Source organism: Lutra lutra, chromosome 6 (assembly GCF_902655055.1).
Source record: "Lutra lutra chromosome 6, mLutLut1.2, whole genome shotgun sequence".
Taxonomy (NCBI): domain Eukaryota; kingdom Metazoa; phylum Chordata; class Mammalia; order Carnivora; family Mustelidae; genus Lutra; species Lutra lutra.
The window spans coordinates 32,488,048-32,503,948 of record NC_062283.1 but is presented as its reverse complement, the minus strand read 5'-3'; the positions used below and the strand labels follow the sequence as shown (position 1 = coordinate 32,503,948).

Here is a 15,901-nt window from a genome sequence, read left to right as displayed (position 1 = left end):
CAGCTGTTGGAGGGAGAATCATGTCCTCGAACCATCCTCTCTGAGATCCTGAAATATGTAGCCCTCTACCCCAGATCCTGGCATGCATGCATCTATTGAACCAATATTTCGACTCAATATTTATGGAGTTCGAGGTCCCCTGCCTATGACAACAGTGAGCATCTGCAGTCATGATCCCTGCCCTCAGAGAACTTATATCCTCCAGGGGGTCAAATAACAAACAAACGTTGAACTGCAACTGTGCCCAGTGCCTCTGAGGAAAGGCACACCTTGGTGTGTGGAAGGCACACCTTGGAAGAGTGGAATCTGACCCATGAAGGAAGGGCAGGGTACCTTTCCTGAGGATGTGGCAGAGATGCTGAGATCTGAAGAATGAAGAGGAGCTAGCTAAAAGAGAGACGGGAGAAAGAGCCTTTCAGGCTGAGGGCCCAGCCTGCACAAAGGCTCTTTGCAGGAGGAAGAGGAGCCCTCCCACTGGGAGAGTGGTGGGTGAAGAATCTGGAGAGGCGGACAGAGCCACACCTGGCAGGGCCTTAGCAGGTTAAGGACTTGGGTCTTTAGCCTAAGATCAATGGGAAACGATTGAATGAATAAGCAGGGTGCCTGAAACAATCAGATCTGCATTTCAAAAAGGCTTCTAACTCAGGAGTGTGGCAGCGCATAGTAGAGAAGGCCATTCTCAAGGTCTCTAGCTACTGCAGTGATTGAGGGGACAGCCAGATGGTCCAGATGGTGGCTGGACCAGGGAGGTGGAGGGATGGAGAAGAGGGACAGACTCGAGAGATATTAAAGTAGATACAACTGATCGGAATAGAGATGGATTCAGTACTGAGATGCTCGCCACAAACACCTCTACATCACATCCTTCGAAGGCAAGGGGCTACATCATACACCTGTTTGTAATACCGAGGTCACGGAACAGTGTCCCTGTTAGGTGGCGGACTCAACAGGTACTTCCTGAAAAGGTGAAACTGACTAGCGGTCTCCCAAGTGATCCTTTTACCTCTAAGCTTCTTTCATTCCTTCTGGCATGTGTCCGTAATCAGCCTCTCTGATACATCCATAGGGAGAACACTGCCAAATTCTAAAGCATATACTTTGGGGGGAGTTAATGCAGAACTAAGGTCTACCTTATCCTTTAACATGTATAGTAACAATAATCTTACTGCGAGTGTTGCCCAAGTGAGGAACTCCCCCAACAGAACCTTCTAAAAGGGTGAATGGTGGGGCACCTGGGTGGCTCAGTGGGTTAAGCATCTGCCTTTGGCTCAGGTCAGGATCTCAGGATCTTGGGATCAAGCCCCGCATCGGGCTCTCTGCTTGGCGGGGAGCCTGCTTCCTCCCCTCTCTCTGCCTGCCTCTCTGTCCACTTGTGATCTCTCTCTCTGTCAAATAAATAAATAAATAAATAAATCTTTAAAAAAATTAAAAGGTGAATGGTAACACCACCCTCCTCAGTGCCAGGCTGGAGCCCGAGGTGCTATCTAGAGGGGACGCTTCTGTGGGACCCCCTGGATGACTGTTCAAAACCAGCTGCCCAGGACATTAAGCAAACAATTTTGTGGAAGAAGTGCAAATAGCCAGACACGAAGTACTTGTCTCGGAGCTTGACAACACAGGGGGAAACCCCCAAAATGAAGAAGAGATGAGTGGTTTCCCTGGCGACATTTGTACCTGACGGCAGTCCTAGGTTTTTCTGAGATGTCTCTTGTGTGTATTGTCTTACACGATGCTCTCACTCCTGCGCTCAGACGCATGATCTGCTATGGTTTGGGGGACTGAGAAGCCTGAGCCAGGGGAAAGTGGGAGATGGATGGGTATGGGAGAGAGAGGCTCCTTTCCTCCTCACCCCTCCAGCAAAGACTTTCTTCTTCCCTTCTCAAGCATCCTGGCACAGCGTCACCTCCTCTGTGAGGCCCTTTCCAATTGCCCTACAGGTTCCCAGTGATCCCCCTGCTCCAGAGGTTGGAGCCCCTTCTGCATGGGGCACTTGCCATTCACCCGATGAGGACCCATCCCGAGGAGCTAACATCTCATGGAACATCTACTGGACTGCTCCTCTGCCTCATTGCCCATCAGAATCACCGGGAGGGTTTGTAAAAACCCGATGCCCCGCCCCCAGAGTTTCCTGTGTGAAGAACCCTCCCTTTAAGCGGCAGGATGAAGATTTACTCCCAGGTCTCCCTGCCTCTAGTAACCTGTCTTCCCCTGCCCCGCTCCTTTGCATAGTTAGTTATTCTCCTGCATGTATCTAGTTCCTCAACAGAACAGTCAAGTTCTTTTTTGTATACTTTGTATCTCTGGCTTTGCCTAACCTATATCATAGGGCTTAATTTACAGGAGACTGAAGGATTTGGGGAACTAACCCAGGGAAGCTCCCAGGGCAACAGGATCTGACCTGCTCCCGCCACTCCACAACACCTTCTCCCAGCAATAGGGAAGGAGAACACCCGGTCAAGGAGGTAGTTATTTTTCCTGCCTGCATGGGTAAGAGAGATGCCTAGGGCCACAGTTTGGTATGTCTCCCACATGATGTCACGGAAATAAACAGGCGCATCTTCGAAATTCAGTCATGGAGGCAGCAGAGAGGGGACAGCAGCAGAAATGTGAGAAGTGGAGAGAAGGGGAGGGTGGGGTGGTGTTGACCGGTAGCTGAAGAGAGAGACGGGCCAGAGGAGGGGCCATACGGGGACCAGGGGCTGTTACAGGGTTAAGGGAGAGGGCGGGGAAGAGAGACAGAAGAAGCTGCGGATCGGTCACTTTCCTGGAGAGAATGAGAAAAGTGAGGGGGTGGCGCTCCTGGCAGGCCCTCGAACCAGAAGAGAAGCCGTGATCATTCCGTACTCTCCAGCCTCCACCTCTGTATCCTTCCCGACTCCTCCACGCCTGTCTCTCCCTCTTTGAAACTCCGGGAGCGACGCCCACCTTCCTCCAGCCCCAACGCCCGGGCAGCGCCGCAGCTGCTGGATACCTGGGGTTGGAAAGGAGGCGAGCCAGGATCAAGGGTTCTGGGGAGCGGGTATAGAAAGGGGATCCTTCAAGGATTAAGTGGGTGTTGTCTATTTCTGCAGGGCAAGAGGGCTCAGTTGGTGAGTTCAGGCCAGGAGGTCTGTAGGACTTGCCTGGGCGGGAAGGTGCCCCTGAGTCGGTAGGTATTGAAGGTACTAGGGATCAGAGGGAAAAAAACGAGAAATCCCAAGCGTGGGGTGGTGTGACCTCGGGTCTGTGGATCACACCGAAAGCCTAACTCCTCTCACAGCGGGTCAGAGAACTTAGCGAGCCGCAGGAATTTGGGGGCGGATCGGGGTGGGGGCGCGAAGGGCAACGGAAACAGGAAGTGAAGGGCAGAGAGGCTGAAGGTGGGGGCAGAGGGAGAATTAGAGGGAGAATCAGAGTCCGAACCCCGCGCTACACCTGCCGCGGCGCGCAGCGGGGCACCCCTGTACCTCCCAAAGCGGGTTGGGGCCCAGTCCGCCCGCGCAACTCGAGGCCGGGAGCCAGCAACTGCTTCACTTGAGGCCCCCACCGCTCTGCTCTTGGCCGCAGCCCGGGCAGGAACAGAACTACACCTCCCCTGCAGCCCTCCCTCCACTCAGCCCGCGGCTCGGCGGCACTGGCTTGCGCACTCCTGGGAACTGTAGTCCCTGGCCCTGGCCGCCTTCTTTGGGAGGCGGCCGGGATGTCCAGCAGGGAGGTCCTCACAGCCCTCTCCACGACCCCTCCCTCTTGTCTTTCCAGCTATAGACACCAGCTTCTTGCAGTGATGAGGAATTACTCTGCTTCCGAACATCACGGTCCCATTGGCGGCTATAAACGTGCCTTACTCTCGAGTCACTTTCCTACATTCCCCTTGGTATTGAAACCCTGGATTCCAGGCTGGGCGATCCAGCTTTTAGGGGTCAGGTGTGAGATCTGACTTGAGACGCTGCTCAGCTCTTCACCCTGTCTCTTCCAGCTTCACAGACTGTGCCCCACTATTTTCATACATATCTGCTGACTTGGGGTTCAGAAAATTGGGATTTACACACCGTGAATAACTGTTGGCATTTCCTCCCCATTTCCAAGGCTGATTTCCACATGATTTCCAGGCTTGTCTCCCCAGTCTTTTTGTTTTGGTTTGGTTTTCCCCTTCTAGTACACCCCTGATAAAGAGACACAGAACTGCAGGTTTCAAAGAGGAGAAGAAGCAAATTTGTTGTTGTTGGTAGGAGGGCATGAAGGGGAAGGTTCTTCACCTTCCCCAACATCTTGTGTAGATGGGAGGCTGTGGGGGGTGAGGGGGGGGAAGCAATAGAAAAGGCAGTAGATGGGGGTACATGCCCCGCTCTGTACAATATAGAAGAATCTGATATAGATACTTTGTATAAAAGCCACTTGTCCTCATTTGTGTCCTCTTGCTGGCTGGCCGGGTTGGGGGGGGGCACTGGGGGACAAAGAAGCTGGGGGTGGTGGGCCAGGACATAGGGACACCCCATGGTCCCGATCCTCTGGCTGTCCCCTTGTGGGGTCACTTTGGATCCTTGGTGGGGGCATAGCAGAGCTCCAGTGGCCGGGACACCTTCCAGAACTTCTCATTCACCAGTTCCAGGGTCAGGGAGCCATTCAGTGTCTACAGAGAGGGTGGAAGAGAGAGAAGCAGGCTAAGAAAAAGAAAATTGGAGAAGGTGGTAAAGGATACAAATAAGGTAGGAAGTGACCTAGGGAGGAAGAAAGAAAAAAGAGTAATAAAAGAGCTGGGGCAAGGCAAAGCAGGGGCACAGGGAGTGATGGGGGAGGAGACACAGATGGGAGATGTCCAGGGAGAGGAGGGTGGGCCAGTGAGAAGGTCGGGATCCATGGTTCTGTGTGGCCCCAGACCACCCTCCCCAGCACTCCCTCTTACAGTACTGCCCTCAGAGGCTCTCACCGTGAAGGCTCCGCCCCCAGGGGCGATGTAGATGGTGTACTGCTTTTCGCTGACACCTTCCAGACTGGGCAAGGCAGGCTCCTCAGGGCCGTCACCTCCTCCGGCACCCCCACCCTCTCCACCACCCCCATCAGGTCCCCCGGCATCAGAGGCGCCCCCTCCAGGCCCTCCTGGCTCCCCAGCCTCTTGCTGCTGCCTCCGCTCTAGGGCAATGCGCAGGGCCAAGTACTTGGAAAGATGGTCCACTGTGGCATTCCCAGTTGTCTTCACATACCTGAAGTGAGAAAGAGGGTAGGTTTAGGGCACAGAAAACCTTAAATGGACAAGGGAAGTAGGGAACTTTCCAACAGGGCCTCTGGGTTAGGGTTTCTTGCTGGGTTTGGGTAAAGCCCACTTCTGATGGAAGTCTATGTGATCTCTGGTTTCTCAGAGGTCAGGGGAAAGACAGGGCTCTCACCTAGTCTGGCAGTATTCTCCCTTCTCCACGAGCAGGGGGTGGGGCCGGAACACGAGCTCAATTTCTCCACCTGGCTCCGGGGGACTGGGGGCCCCAGGAGGGCTTGGGGGGCCTAGGGTGCCCCCTCCCAAGGTCCCTCCCCGGTCACCAGAGTCTTCAGAACCGGCACCCCCACCAACCCCACCAGTGCCACCTCCCCCTGTCCCTACACTGCTCCCCCCTGCGCCCCCACCACGGGGTCGCTTGGGAGCAGGGCCTGGGGCAGAGTCAGGGGCGGAGTCTGAGCTCACATCCTCTCCATCCCCCTCTCCCTCCCCAGGCTCTCCTTCCCCCCCACTCATCGTGGTGGTCTGATCTGACCCGGGCATCGGCCGCCTCACACGCTGGGCCCTGTAGAAGCAAGTGGTTGAAGTTAGAAAGCACCAAGGATAAGGGGTTTAGACTTTAAACTTACGAGAGAACAAGAGATCAGGGAAATATTACTGATGACACCTAATATTTATGAAATACTAACTATATGCTTAAGCACACTGCTAAGTATTTTGCACTGATCGCCCACACAGTACAAATCCTAGAAGCAAGGAATTATATTCTCTTTATAGTTGAGGAAATGGAAGCTTAGAGAGGTTAAATAACTTGTCTGCGATCACAGCCCCTTGACTCTCCTCATGGACTCCCAAGAATCAGAAGCACAGGTTTGTAGAAATGTGGAATTTCAGGCCCAACTCCAGACCCACTGAATTAGAATTTGCATTTTTAACAAGACCCTTGGGTAATCTGGATTCCTACTGAAGACTGAGCAATGCTGGCCTAGAAGGTCATTTAATTCCCAGCGGTGTGAATCCAGAGTCTATGCTCGAAATCACTCCACTGCTCTAACTTCTAGAAAGTTAGAGGGTGAGCTGTTTTCTTCTTAAGGATAGCAGTGCCAGCTACTAAGAAGCTGCAATTTACGTCCCTGACTTCCAAGCTTTGACAATCATGCTGGGGCTAGCTATTAGGATGCTAAGGCTCAGAAGCTGGCAGGCAGCAAAGACAGCACCAGGAGTCTGACCCACGCATCTGTCCCACCAGCCCTGCTACTGCTTCTCTCCCGGCCCGAACCTGTGCATGGCCTGCATGCGCAGCCCCTCCTCGATGCTGGAGCTCAGTGCCTGCTGGTTGTGCAGGCGGCTGAGGCGGATGAGCACCCGGTCTTGGTGGGCCTCGTATTCCTCCCGGCTGGGGTAGATCTTAGAGATCAGGGCATCAAAGTTGGGGTCCGGCCGCAGAGACCGCTTGGATACCAGCTTCTTGCGGCAGGTAGGGCACTCCTTGTTCCTGGCATGGGAGAGAGGAGGCTCTGAACAGTTAGCTGCGGGGGCATTGAGGCCCCAACTCTGTACCCTTCATCCCATCTCAAACACATCCCTCCTGTTACCCGCTCCGAAGGGCCGTGACGATACAGTCTGAGCAGAATCGGTGGAGGCACTCCTTGGTGGTCATTGTATTCTTCAGCATGTCCAGGCAGATGGGGCACATGAGTTCTGAATGCAGTGACCGAGGGGAAACCGCAATCTCTGTGCCATCCATGATGGCTTCCTGGAGGCATCAGTGAGTGGAAACGATGGTGGGTTGGGGGGGAAAGGGGTTTTAGAAGTAAGTGGTCCATGGAATGGGAATTTTGAGAAATACAGTGAAATAGCAGAATCTGGGTACCCCATGTTGGCCACTTGAGGAAGATGGTAATTCTGAGAGAGAGGAGCTTTGACTTGGAGAGAATGGAAAACAGAAAGGATTAGTGTCCATGAACTAAAAGTAGGAGCTTCGCAACAGAAGGATCGGAGGTTTGGCGTGAGGTGTGGGGGTGGGGGTGGCACAGATTTGGAATTTGGGGAGGGCTTTTTCTACAGAATTTCTTAAAGTGGGTCCAGGTTCAACCTATATCAGAATCCCCTAGGGTACATGCTTAAAACGCAGATTCTGGGGCCTCATCTCATTACTGTATCAGAACGTTGGTCGGTGGGGGACAGCCGAGAGGCTCCATTTTTAATAAACTTGGGGGGGGGTGAGTCTTACAGGCACTGACTTATGACATGGAGCTGAGGAACACTGAAGGTAATTTCTGTCTGTTTACTATCTTTCAGATGAAGGAAGTCATACTTGTTTTATGTCTGTGGCACTAGCTGATGTGAGCATTAAATGAGGTAAACGTGAAGTGCTTGGAAAAGATTAAGATGATTCAAAGATAGGACCACGGGAGTCTGTGACATGGGGCAGGGAAACGGAAAAGAGGCTGTGGGATGGGGTCTGTGGATTCAAAGGTTTGGGAAAGGGAGTAAGCTGTGAAGGGAGAGTCCCTGTCACCTGCGGGGTCCGGTGGAGCTCATACAGACTCAGTTCCCACGTTTTGCTGGCATTCTGGGCATTCGCCGGCGTCGTCATGGTGACCGGGCACAGACCCCCGACTAGGGCTCCGCCGCGGTGGAGGAGGAGGAGAGGTAGGCTGGGAGCGGGGGAAGGGGGAAGGGGTGTTAGGGGGGCCGCCCTCGCGCAGACCCCGCCCCTCCGGTGGCTCCCCCCCACCCCCCTCCGCCCCGCGCCGCTCTGCCCCTCACCCGGCTCCAGCCGTCCGCGCCCCGGTTGCCGCAGCGCCTCTCCCAGGGCCCGGGCTCCCAGCCCCAAATCCCTCGGTCCGCAGCCGCGGCTCAGACAGCAGCTCCCGCCGCCGCCGCCGCCATGGCCCGGGCGCTGGGGCCCTACGTCACTTCCGCCTGTCCCTCCACTACATCCCCCACCCCCGTCAGCAGAGACGTCACCGCCACTCGGGGCTCGGGTGGGACGCGACGTGGGCGCCCAGGCACCCCGCCCTCGGGACACGTCCGCTTCGCGTATAGAGCCGGCGTCCCCGGAGTCCCAAGTTACGTGGGGACCCCGGTCTCAGTAGCCCTGCCGGCACCGTCGTGCTGCCAACCTTAGCCACTGTTCCCTTCCCGAGGTCCCCACCCGAGGCCTCCGCTCCGGAGGGCGGGGCCTGGGATCTCTTGAACCCCGGGAGGGGACAGAAGGTTGGAAAAGGGGCCACCTCCCCCACTCCGCGTCCCCTAGCGGCTCTGGGGAACAGCTGCCCCCCTCCCCACAACTTCTCTGTAACCCCAGCCCGGCATTCCCGGGAGGGTAGGGGGGAAGGCTGCAAAGGATCCTCGGCCGCTTCAGTCCTCCAGTCCGGTGAATGCAACTAAATCCGGATGAACCCGGGATTCCCCTTACCACCCTGGGGACTTGCTCCACCCTCCGCTTTGGCTCTCCCTAGACCCTCCGACCCGCTCTCCCCTCGAGGTTTGGGGGCGGCGGCTCGGGACGTCCAGACTCAACTCTCGGCCAGAGCCAGAGACTCGAGAATTGCGTTTGGACAATCAAGAGCCGCGGCCCGGGGCGGGGGAGGGAGGCGCACGGGAGGAACGGGGGAATGGAGACACCACGCGGAAGCAGGGACACAGACACAAGATGGGGCCCCTATAGGGGAGGGGGTGTGCGCGTGTGGGTGGGTGGGGGCACAAGGGGCAGAATGTCTGGAGTGGGAAGCGGGCAGGAGCCTCCTCCAGGACTTTGCAGTAAAGGAAGAGGACGGGGAGGAAAGAGAAGAGGAAGGGGCAGAGCGATCCCCATTGAGGGCAGGAGATGAGATACGGGGCGGGAGTGGGGGGGGGGGTGCGGGTGGTGGAAAGAGACCGTGGTGGGCGTCCTGTCTCCTTCAGCCTGAGCTGGGGCTCCCGGACTTGGGCTGCAGCTGCCAGGGGGGTAGCCTGTTTCTGGGACAAGGCAACAGTGGGTCCCCTCGCCCCCTCCCCCAGTTCCCCCCTACTTCCCTGTCCTCTCCTTCAGTCCGTGGCCAGTCCTTATGTGGGCTCCAGAGTCGATTAGCGCAGACCCCCTCCCCTTCCTCCTCCTCCTCCCAGCCCCCTCCCTTCTGCTCTCCTCCAGCCCCTTTCATCGGCTGGTCCATTCCCCTAATCCTGGCCCCCTCCCCTAATCCCCCCCACCCGACCCCAGGGCGGCTGCAGCTATTGTAAGGTGGAGAGAAAGGGGAGGGGGGGACTCAGAGAAGGGAGAGGGGTGGGGGAGGGCCACCTGTTCCAAGACCCCTCCCAAGGCCAGACTGGACACCAGGCTGGGGCCATGAACAAATCACCCTTGGGGACCATAAGGACCCGATGAACTGGGGGGAGGGGATTGGGGCTGCAGGACCAGTGGGAGGGGGTGGGGCAGAGACACCCTCCCTCTAAAAAGACTGAGTGTCAGGCATACACAGTGACACACACTCTCTGCTCTCACACCCGGCGGCGGGGGTTGCCCTGGGAGACCAGGCAGTGAAAGGGAACAATCCTTCGGGAAAGGGAAAGGAGGGGGAGGTGGGGAAGGGTCTGAGGGCTTAGACACAAGAAGAACCGGAGGTGGCAGGGAAGAGGATTTGGAATTTATTAGGGTCACAAGCACCCCTGCCTCCCATATTCAGCATTTCAGAGCCATACACTGCCACCCCTTTTGTAGCCTGGGAACTCAGAGTCCTCATCAGCAGGAGGCCGGGTAGAGTGGTGGGGGAGTAAGCAGAGTCCAGGGTCCATGAGGCAGTTACATGAAAAGACCTCCTGGGAGGGGCAGAAACATTTGGACAGATGCACAGGTGAAGACAAATGGGCTGGGGGGGGGGGCGCCCACTTTGGTCCCATGCCTATGGGAACTTCTGCTGTTCCCTCAGTGGCTCCAGACTCCCTTTACTTGCTTTCTCTTATCATCTGGGTTCCACTACTCTTCTCTCTCCCTCCCCATGATGGCCTCATACCAGTGACTTCCACTGAGGCCCCTGTGATGTATCCACTGTCTTCAGATGCCAAGAATGCGACCACATCTGCCACATCTACAGGAATGGTGGGAAGAAGGCAGAATCCTACTCACTCTCATGAACCCAAAGTCATCACCTCCCACCGGAACCCTTCCCCACCAACACACAAACTCCAACCACCAATCCTAGTGATATCCTCTCAGATACCACAAATTTTGGGATCTCTTCATTCGGGCCCTTTCCCTAGGGCCTCCTCCTCATTCAGTGCTCACCCTCAGGATCCCCCATATGTCCCATCGGGATTATTCCAATCACCTGTAAGAAAATACTCATAAGTGGGTGAAAGTTTCTTTTACAGATTTTTTTTTGTAGGCTGAGTCTATGACCCTTTTTTCTTTTGTCTTCATTCCTTGTACTCTTATTAAATATCTACTATTTGCCAGGCCCTGTGCCCAGATTCTCTCTGTAGCCCAGAGATGTTGGGTATCTGGAACGATTCTGCCCTCTGTCCACAGCCTCCTACCTTGTCCAGCACTTTCTGTGGCACTTTCTGTGTCATGGGTGTTGTAATGAACCCTGGGAGGACAGAGTTACAGCGGATCCCATGTCTGTGGAAGGGAGAGTGGCTGCTGACTCTGGAGAGGACTGAGTACTGACCTGCCCCCCAGACCTCCCACACACCTCAGCAAATCCCTCTGTACCCCCAGGGACATCTGACCAACCGTCCAAGCTCCCGAGCTGCAGTCTGGGTCAGCCCAATCACTCCAGCCTTGGATGCTGCGTAGTTTGTCTGTCCCATGTTCCCCACCTATAGGTGAGTCAGAGATTTGGGATGAGTCAAGAGTCCCAAGGAGGGGCTCTCCTCTCTATGCCCCACTAGCTGGCTGACCTCATCCCAACTCAATCTGACCTTCCCTACGATGCTACTGATGTTGATGATGGACCCATGGCAACCACTGGACACCAGGGCTTGGGCTGCAGCCTGAGTGACTAGAAAGATGCCCTGGTGAGGAAAGAGTAACAAGGCAGAAAGGATCAGCTGGAGTGAGAGTCTTCTTCCAGCTCCCTCCCCCAGGCTGGAGGAGCTAGACGCCACAGGTTCAGAGGTCGCCACCTTGAGATTGACAGCTATGACTTTGTCCCAGTCATCCTCAGACATGCGGAGCAAAACCTCATCCCTGGTGATCCCCGCACAGGACACGACGACAGATGGCGGGCGAGAAAAGCAGGCCTATGGAAGGGGGCGGTTACACACCAAAACCCAAGTACAGCCCGGGGCATGGAGGCAACGTCGGCTCTTTAAAAGAGGGCGAGGTCCTGTCGCGTTCACCTGTACTTGTTCCAGCAGGCGCCTGACCGACCCGGCCTCAGACACGTCAGCCTGGAAGGCGGCGTGGGTAACGCCGGGCGCCACCTCCTCGCTCCCCTGCCCGCCCAGCAGCCACACCGTCTCGCAGGCCGCCGCCCTGTCCAGGTCGCAAGCGGCCACAGTGGCCCCCTCTCTGGCCAGGCGCACACTGACGGCCCGGCCGATTCCGCTACCCGCGCCTGAGGTGGGAAAGAACACGCGAGAGGGGTAAAAGGGGAGCGGGCAGGGGTCAGAGGTCGACAGGGCGCAAAGTTAGTAAAATCTGGGCCGGGGGCCAGAGGTCACAGCGCCTGTAGACGCCGAGGGGGCGCCCCGACAACACTCCAGCACCCAACCCGCCTGGGAGGGCATTCCCCTCAACCTGTGACCAGGGCCAGCGCGGAGCGGAGCCTGAGCTGAGACGCCATGTCCGGCGGCGGGTGGGCGGGCACCCAGTACGGAGCCAATCCTAGCGCAGAGGGGGCGTGGCAAGAGCAAAGACGCGCCAATCTAAGCCAGGCCAGCTTTGGGCCATCTGTGGCCACCAGCGCAGGCTGACCTCCCACCGCGGGGGCGTGGCCAGCCGCCGCCACTTGGGGGCCTGGAGAATCGGGAGACGAGGGGCCCTTATTCCAAAAAAGACAAAAGACCGCGTGTGGGGCGGAAGATCCGAGGACTTTATTTCCGGTCACCACCCCTACCTCTTGATTCAAATAGTGATATCAAAAGAATAGAAAAAAAAAAAAATTGGGCCAGGAGATTAGCAACCCACCTACCCCCTCAATCACTCCCAAATCAGGACACACGATTGATGTTTAACTGATGTACATCCCCGGCTCTTCCTGCTACCCGCTCTGTCCAGGGCTCTGGTCTTCCCTGAAGCTTCCACCAACAGGTGGGAGGGGAGGCAGACCTTGGAAGAAGACTGTGTGTAGTAGCTTGGTCCTCTGAAAACAGGTTGGGTAGGGCACACGGCATAGGCTGTCATCACCCCCCTCTCTTTTCCAGCCTTCTTCATGGCCCCATTTAGCCCCCAAACCCAACAACATGGTCAGCACATGACTTACACTATGGTCCCTCTGACTTCTCACTCTCACTTCTGCAGCTCCTGTAACACTGCAAAATCCTGATGGCCCTAATGCCAAAGTCACCACTTCTCTAGGATATAATTTCCTTTGCCAGATGTCCCTGGTGAGGGCCCCCAACCTCCACAGACCCCTGACATGGAGGACTTAGAGGCTAGAGGTTTGGGACTGGGGTGGGGACAGTTTATCCCACCTCTCACTCGAGGTGGGCTATCAGCACCATCATGGCAACTCCTCCCAGCAGCCCCAGCACCTCCAGAAGTGACTGCAATGGTGATGCCTCCCTCAACAGCTCAGGCAACACGGACACTGTTGCTACGTAGATAAAGCCACCTGCAGTGAATGGCAGAATCCAGCCAGGACCTGCACCACCAGCAACTTCACTGCCCACTGCCCCTCCTTCAGTTAGGAGGGCACAGGCTGTGCCTGCCAGCGCCCCTATTGCCGTCAGTAGTTGTAGACGCATCGCCTGGTGGGCAGAAAAGACAGAAAGGTACTCAGCAGCATCTAAAGATGATCAGCAGTTAGGCATGTTTGGTGGGATACAGGTACATATGGGCAGGGTGCATGTCTTGGAGAACTAAAGACTGAGCCAAAAAGAGGAGGATCTAGAATAGACACTTTCTGAAAAATCTTAAAATATCAAAGAGGTCCTACCTACAGACAGACTCTGAGTGAACAGGTCAAGGTGAAAGACCCTCATAAACCACTGAGATGGTTTGTAGACCACAACTGAAGAGAGAATTTCTTCCCCCTCATTTCTGGAGGATTTGTTGTTCCTCACAGTACAGCTTGTTTGGAACTAATGAGAGTTGATGGTGGATTCTGGGTGGGTGAGCAGGAGATAAAGAGTTTGAGGCAATCATGTCTGATGCACAAATCACCAACCTGCTTTTTGCTGCACCCAGACTGGACCAGGATGGCAAAGTCCCCGACTTCATGGGGCACTTCGTGTAGCAGGACGGTCATTGTAGTCAGGATCCCAAGCCCCCGACCTCCTCTAAATGAAGCACCAATGGCCAGACCATCTGTGAAGTTGTGTGCCAGGTCAGCAGCCAGATTCAGGTACCCTGATACACGTAGGTCTTGTACAAGCGGAAAGGAAGACAAAATAATTAGAGACATCTATCACTCCTAATTCCAGCCCTGGTCAGCCATTATCACATCTCCCTCCAGAGATCACTTCACCACCCAGCCCCTTCACGTTTCCCGGACACCTACCATTACTCACAATGCACATTCCATGTGAAACACAATATCCCTGGCCCAAGTTTATCAATAACTCCGTCCCTCACCTGAACCTGTTTTTTCTTCTCCAGAATTCTGAGGTCTCACTGGCCCATCTTTGAGCCCTGTGCTCCCTCCTCTCCTCTTCAGAGACCCAGCTGCTTCCTTTTCTTCTTCCTCTGAACTCTGTTTCTCCTTTGAAGGACACTCTGCGGGAAGGAGTTGGTAAAAGTGGAGAACAGAGACCTCCAAAAATGTCCTCAAAACGGAAGTTCCCTCCCACCTAAGAGCCATAGAATAAGGGGATTCTAAGGCAGGCAAAATGCTTTTTAAGGAAAAGGACTTACCCTGTTTTCCATGCCCATGACTTCCCTGTGTGTGACCATGAGCATGTCCATGTCCATGACTGTGTCCATGTCCTCCTTTCACATGTCTCACAAATTTCTCCACCACAAGAAAGGCAACAATTCCACTGAGGACCCACAGTCCCACAGACAGAATGGGGCCCTGGCCTGGAAATAGAGGCATTGAGACATTAAGGGAGATGTGGATTCCAGACTCCTCTCCCACAAGTGCAGGAGGAGAAGAGGGAGGGAAAGACCTTCCCCAACATCCCAACACATCTTCATCCACTCCTTCCTCACCACTGTGAGAGTGTCCATGTCCAGGCTGCTCCAGAGAGTGGTGAGAATGAGGTTCTAGAGAAAGGGAGAGGAGATGTCAAATGAGAGAATACCCTGGCCAAGTGGCATGCATTTGGGGGAATACTGGATAGTAAGAGATGAAAAAAGGGCAAAGAACCCTTCTGCCTAAAGAATAAAATATTAAGATTTACAACAGTGGCCAAAGATAACTTACCCAGTGCATGAGGGATGAGGTGCAGAAAGGCATCTCCTAAGAGTCCACCCGAAGCAAAACTGAGCAAGATCTGGAGCAGAGAGCGGTGCCGGGGGGAGTTTGATTCCACAGGGATAAGGAAGAGGACAAAAAATGGAGCTGCAGAGATCAGAACGGTGGCCCCCAGTGCCTGGTGAGGGAGAGAGTCAGGGGTCAAGTGGTGCGGGGTTTCCCAAAAATCCAGAACCGGCCCCTCTCTCCCCCATCCCCTGGGGACTCACATAGGCCCAGAGAGTGACAGTGTCCAGGTCCTGCTCGATGCCTGGAGCCCCAGACTCCCCATAGCCTCCATGGCTGTGCTCATGGTCATGTCCATGTCCTCTGTGGTAGAGGCTCTCATGTGATTGGCCATGGCTATGGCTATGGTGCAAATCCTCATGTGAATGTCCATGTTCGTGACCGTGGGTATGCCCGTGCCAGATGCTCTCGTGAGTGTGGCCATGGCCATGGGCATGACTGTGTCCATGGTGGAAATCCTCATGTGAGCGCCTGTGGCTGTGGCCATGGAAGTCCTCGTGCAGGTCCTCGTGCAGGTCGCCATGACCCCCGTGTCCGGCCACTAGCAGCCCCAAGGCCGCCCAGGTCAGCAGTCCCACGGCCACCCAGTGGGGGGCCCCCTGGCCTCTGGCCATCACGCTGACCAGAGGGACAGAGGCAGTGACTCCACTTGACCCTCAACTCTACACCTATGAGGTGTCAGTTTTACTCCGTTCGTGCTTTCGTCCACTTCTAAGGGCCGCTACCACATTCCGCTGTTCCCACCCACATTGTTCCCAAGACTCGGTCTCTTTATCTCAACCCCCCTCCCGGATATAGGGCCCCCCGGGACACCGCTCTAGGCTTTGATTCTCCACTTTACGGACTCTCTGGGCCCTAGTCTCTATGATCCACTAGGTAGTGGAAAAGGTCTGGAAAGGACGGTAGGGTAAAGCAGGGAATTCTCACCGGCTTCGGGAACCTCTCCTTTCCCGGTTTGCTCGGACGTGGCAGTCCCGCCTCTGGCTCCCGCGAGAACAGGAAGTTCCGTCCCACCTCGGTCCCAATACCTTTACCAATATGGCGGCACTCGGGTGGTGGCCCAGCCTCCTGCTCTGGCGCGCATGCGCGGGCGTGGAGGTTATTTGAGGGAAGGCTGGGCGAGGCCGGCTAACAGGGCCGA

The 15,901-nt window shown here is 55.6% G+C and overlaps 3 protein-coding genes and 1 long non-coding RNA gene across 6 annotated transcripts; 1 reads left to right on the top strand and 3 right to left on the bottom strand.

Moving 5' to 3' along the window:
• Window positions 1–2,505: 2,505 nt before the first annotated feature.
• Window positions 2,506–4,196, top strand: LOC125102951 (uncharacterized). Its single transcript, XR_007128239.1, has 3 exons — window positions 2,506–2,606; window positions 3,072–3,148; window positions 3,739–4,196. It is a non-coding gene; the product is annotated as an uncharacterized LOC125102951 (long non-coding RNA).
• RING1 (ring finger protein 1) lies at window positions 4,169–8,613 on the bottom strand. Its single transcript, XM_047734631.1, has 7 exons — window positions 7,961–8,613; window positions 7,710–7,848; window positions 6,784–6,944; window positions 6,468–6,683; window positions 5,364–5,753; window positions 4,907–5,180; window positions 4,169–4,609 (listed from the first exon to the last, which is right to left on the bottom strand). The coding sequence occupies exons 2-7, from the start codon at window positions 7,785–7,787 to the stop codon at window positions 4,508–4,510; spliced, it is 1,221 nt and encodes a 406-aa protein (XP_047590587.1). The 5' UTR covers window positions 7,788–7,848; window positions 7,961–8,613; the 3' UTR covers window positions 4,169–4,507.
• A 1,184-nt stretch (window positions 8,614–9,797) lies between these two features.
• Window positions 9,798–12,068, bottom strand: HSD17B8 (hydroxysteroid 17-beta dehydrogenase 8). 3 transcript variants are annotated; one of them, XM_047732905.1, is made up of 9 exons: window positions 11,916–12,068; window positions 11,516–11,733; window positions 11,300–11,416; window positions 11,096–11,188; window positions 10,908–10,993; window positions 10,709–10,793; window positions 10,458–10,500; window positions 10,186–10,260; window positions 9,798–9,991 (listed from the first exon to the last, which is right to left on the bottom strand). In XM_047732905.1, the coding sequence occupies exons 1-9, from the start codon at window positions 11,959–11,961 to the stop codon at window positions 9,975–9,977; spliced, it is 780 nt and encodes a 259-aa protein (XP_047588861.1). In that variant the 5' UTR covers window positions 11,962–12,068; the 3' UTR covers window positions 9,798–9,974. The 3 variants fall into 3 exon arrangements, with proteins under 3 accessions (XP_047588861.1, XP_047588860.1, XP_047588862.1); XM_047732904.1 differs by lacking the exon at window positions 10,458–10,500; XM_047732906.1 differs by lacking the exons at window positions 10,458–10,500; window positions 11,096–11,188.
• A 119-nt stretch (window positions 12,069–12,187) lies between these two features.
• SLC39A7 (solute carrier family 39 member 7) lies at window positions 12,188–15,834 on the bottom strand. The gene is made up of 8 exons (XM_047732903.1): window positions 15,688–15,834; window positions 14,964–15,378; window positions 14,704–14,872; window positions 14,490–14,543; window positions 14,193–14,357; window positions 13,914–14,054; window positions 13,507–13,703; window positions 12,188–13,087 (listed from the first exon to the last, which is right to left on the bottom strand). Exons 2-8 carry the CDS (start codon window positions 15,372–15,374, stop codon window positions 12,815–12,817), a joined length of 1,410 nt encoding a protein of 469 aa, XP_047588859.1. The 5' UTR covers window positions 15,375–15,378; window positions 15,688–15,834; the 3' UTR covers window positions 12,188–12,814.
• Window positions 15,835–15,901: the final 67 nt, after the last annotated feature.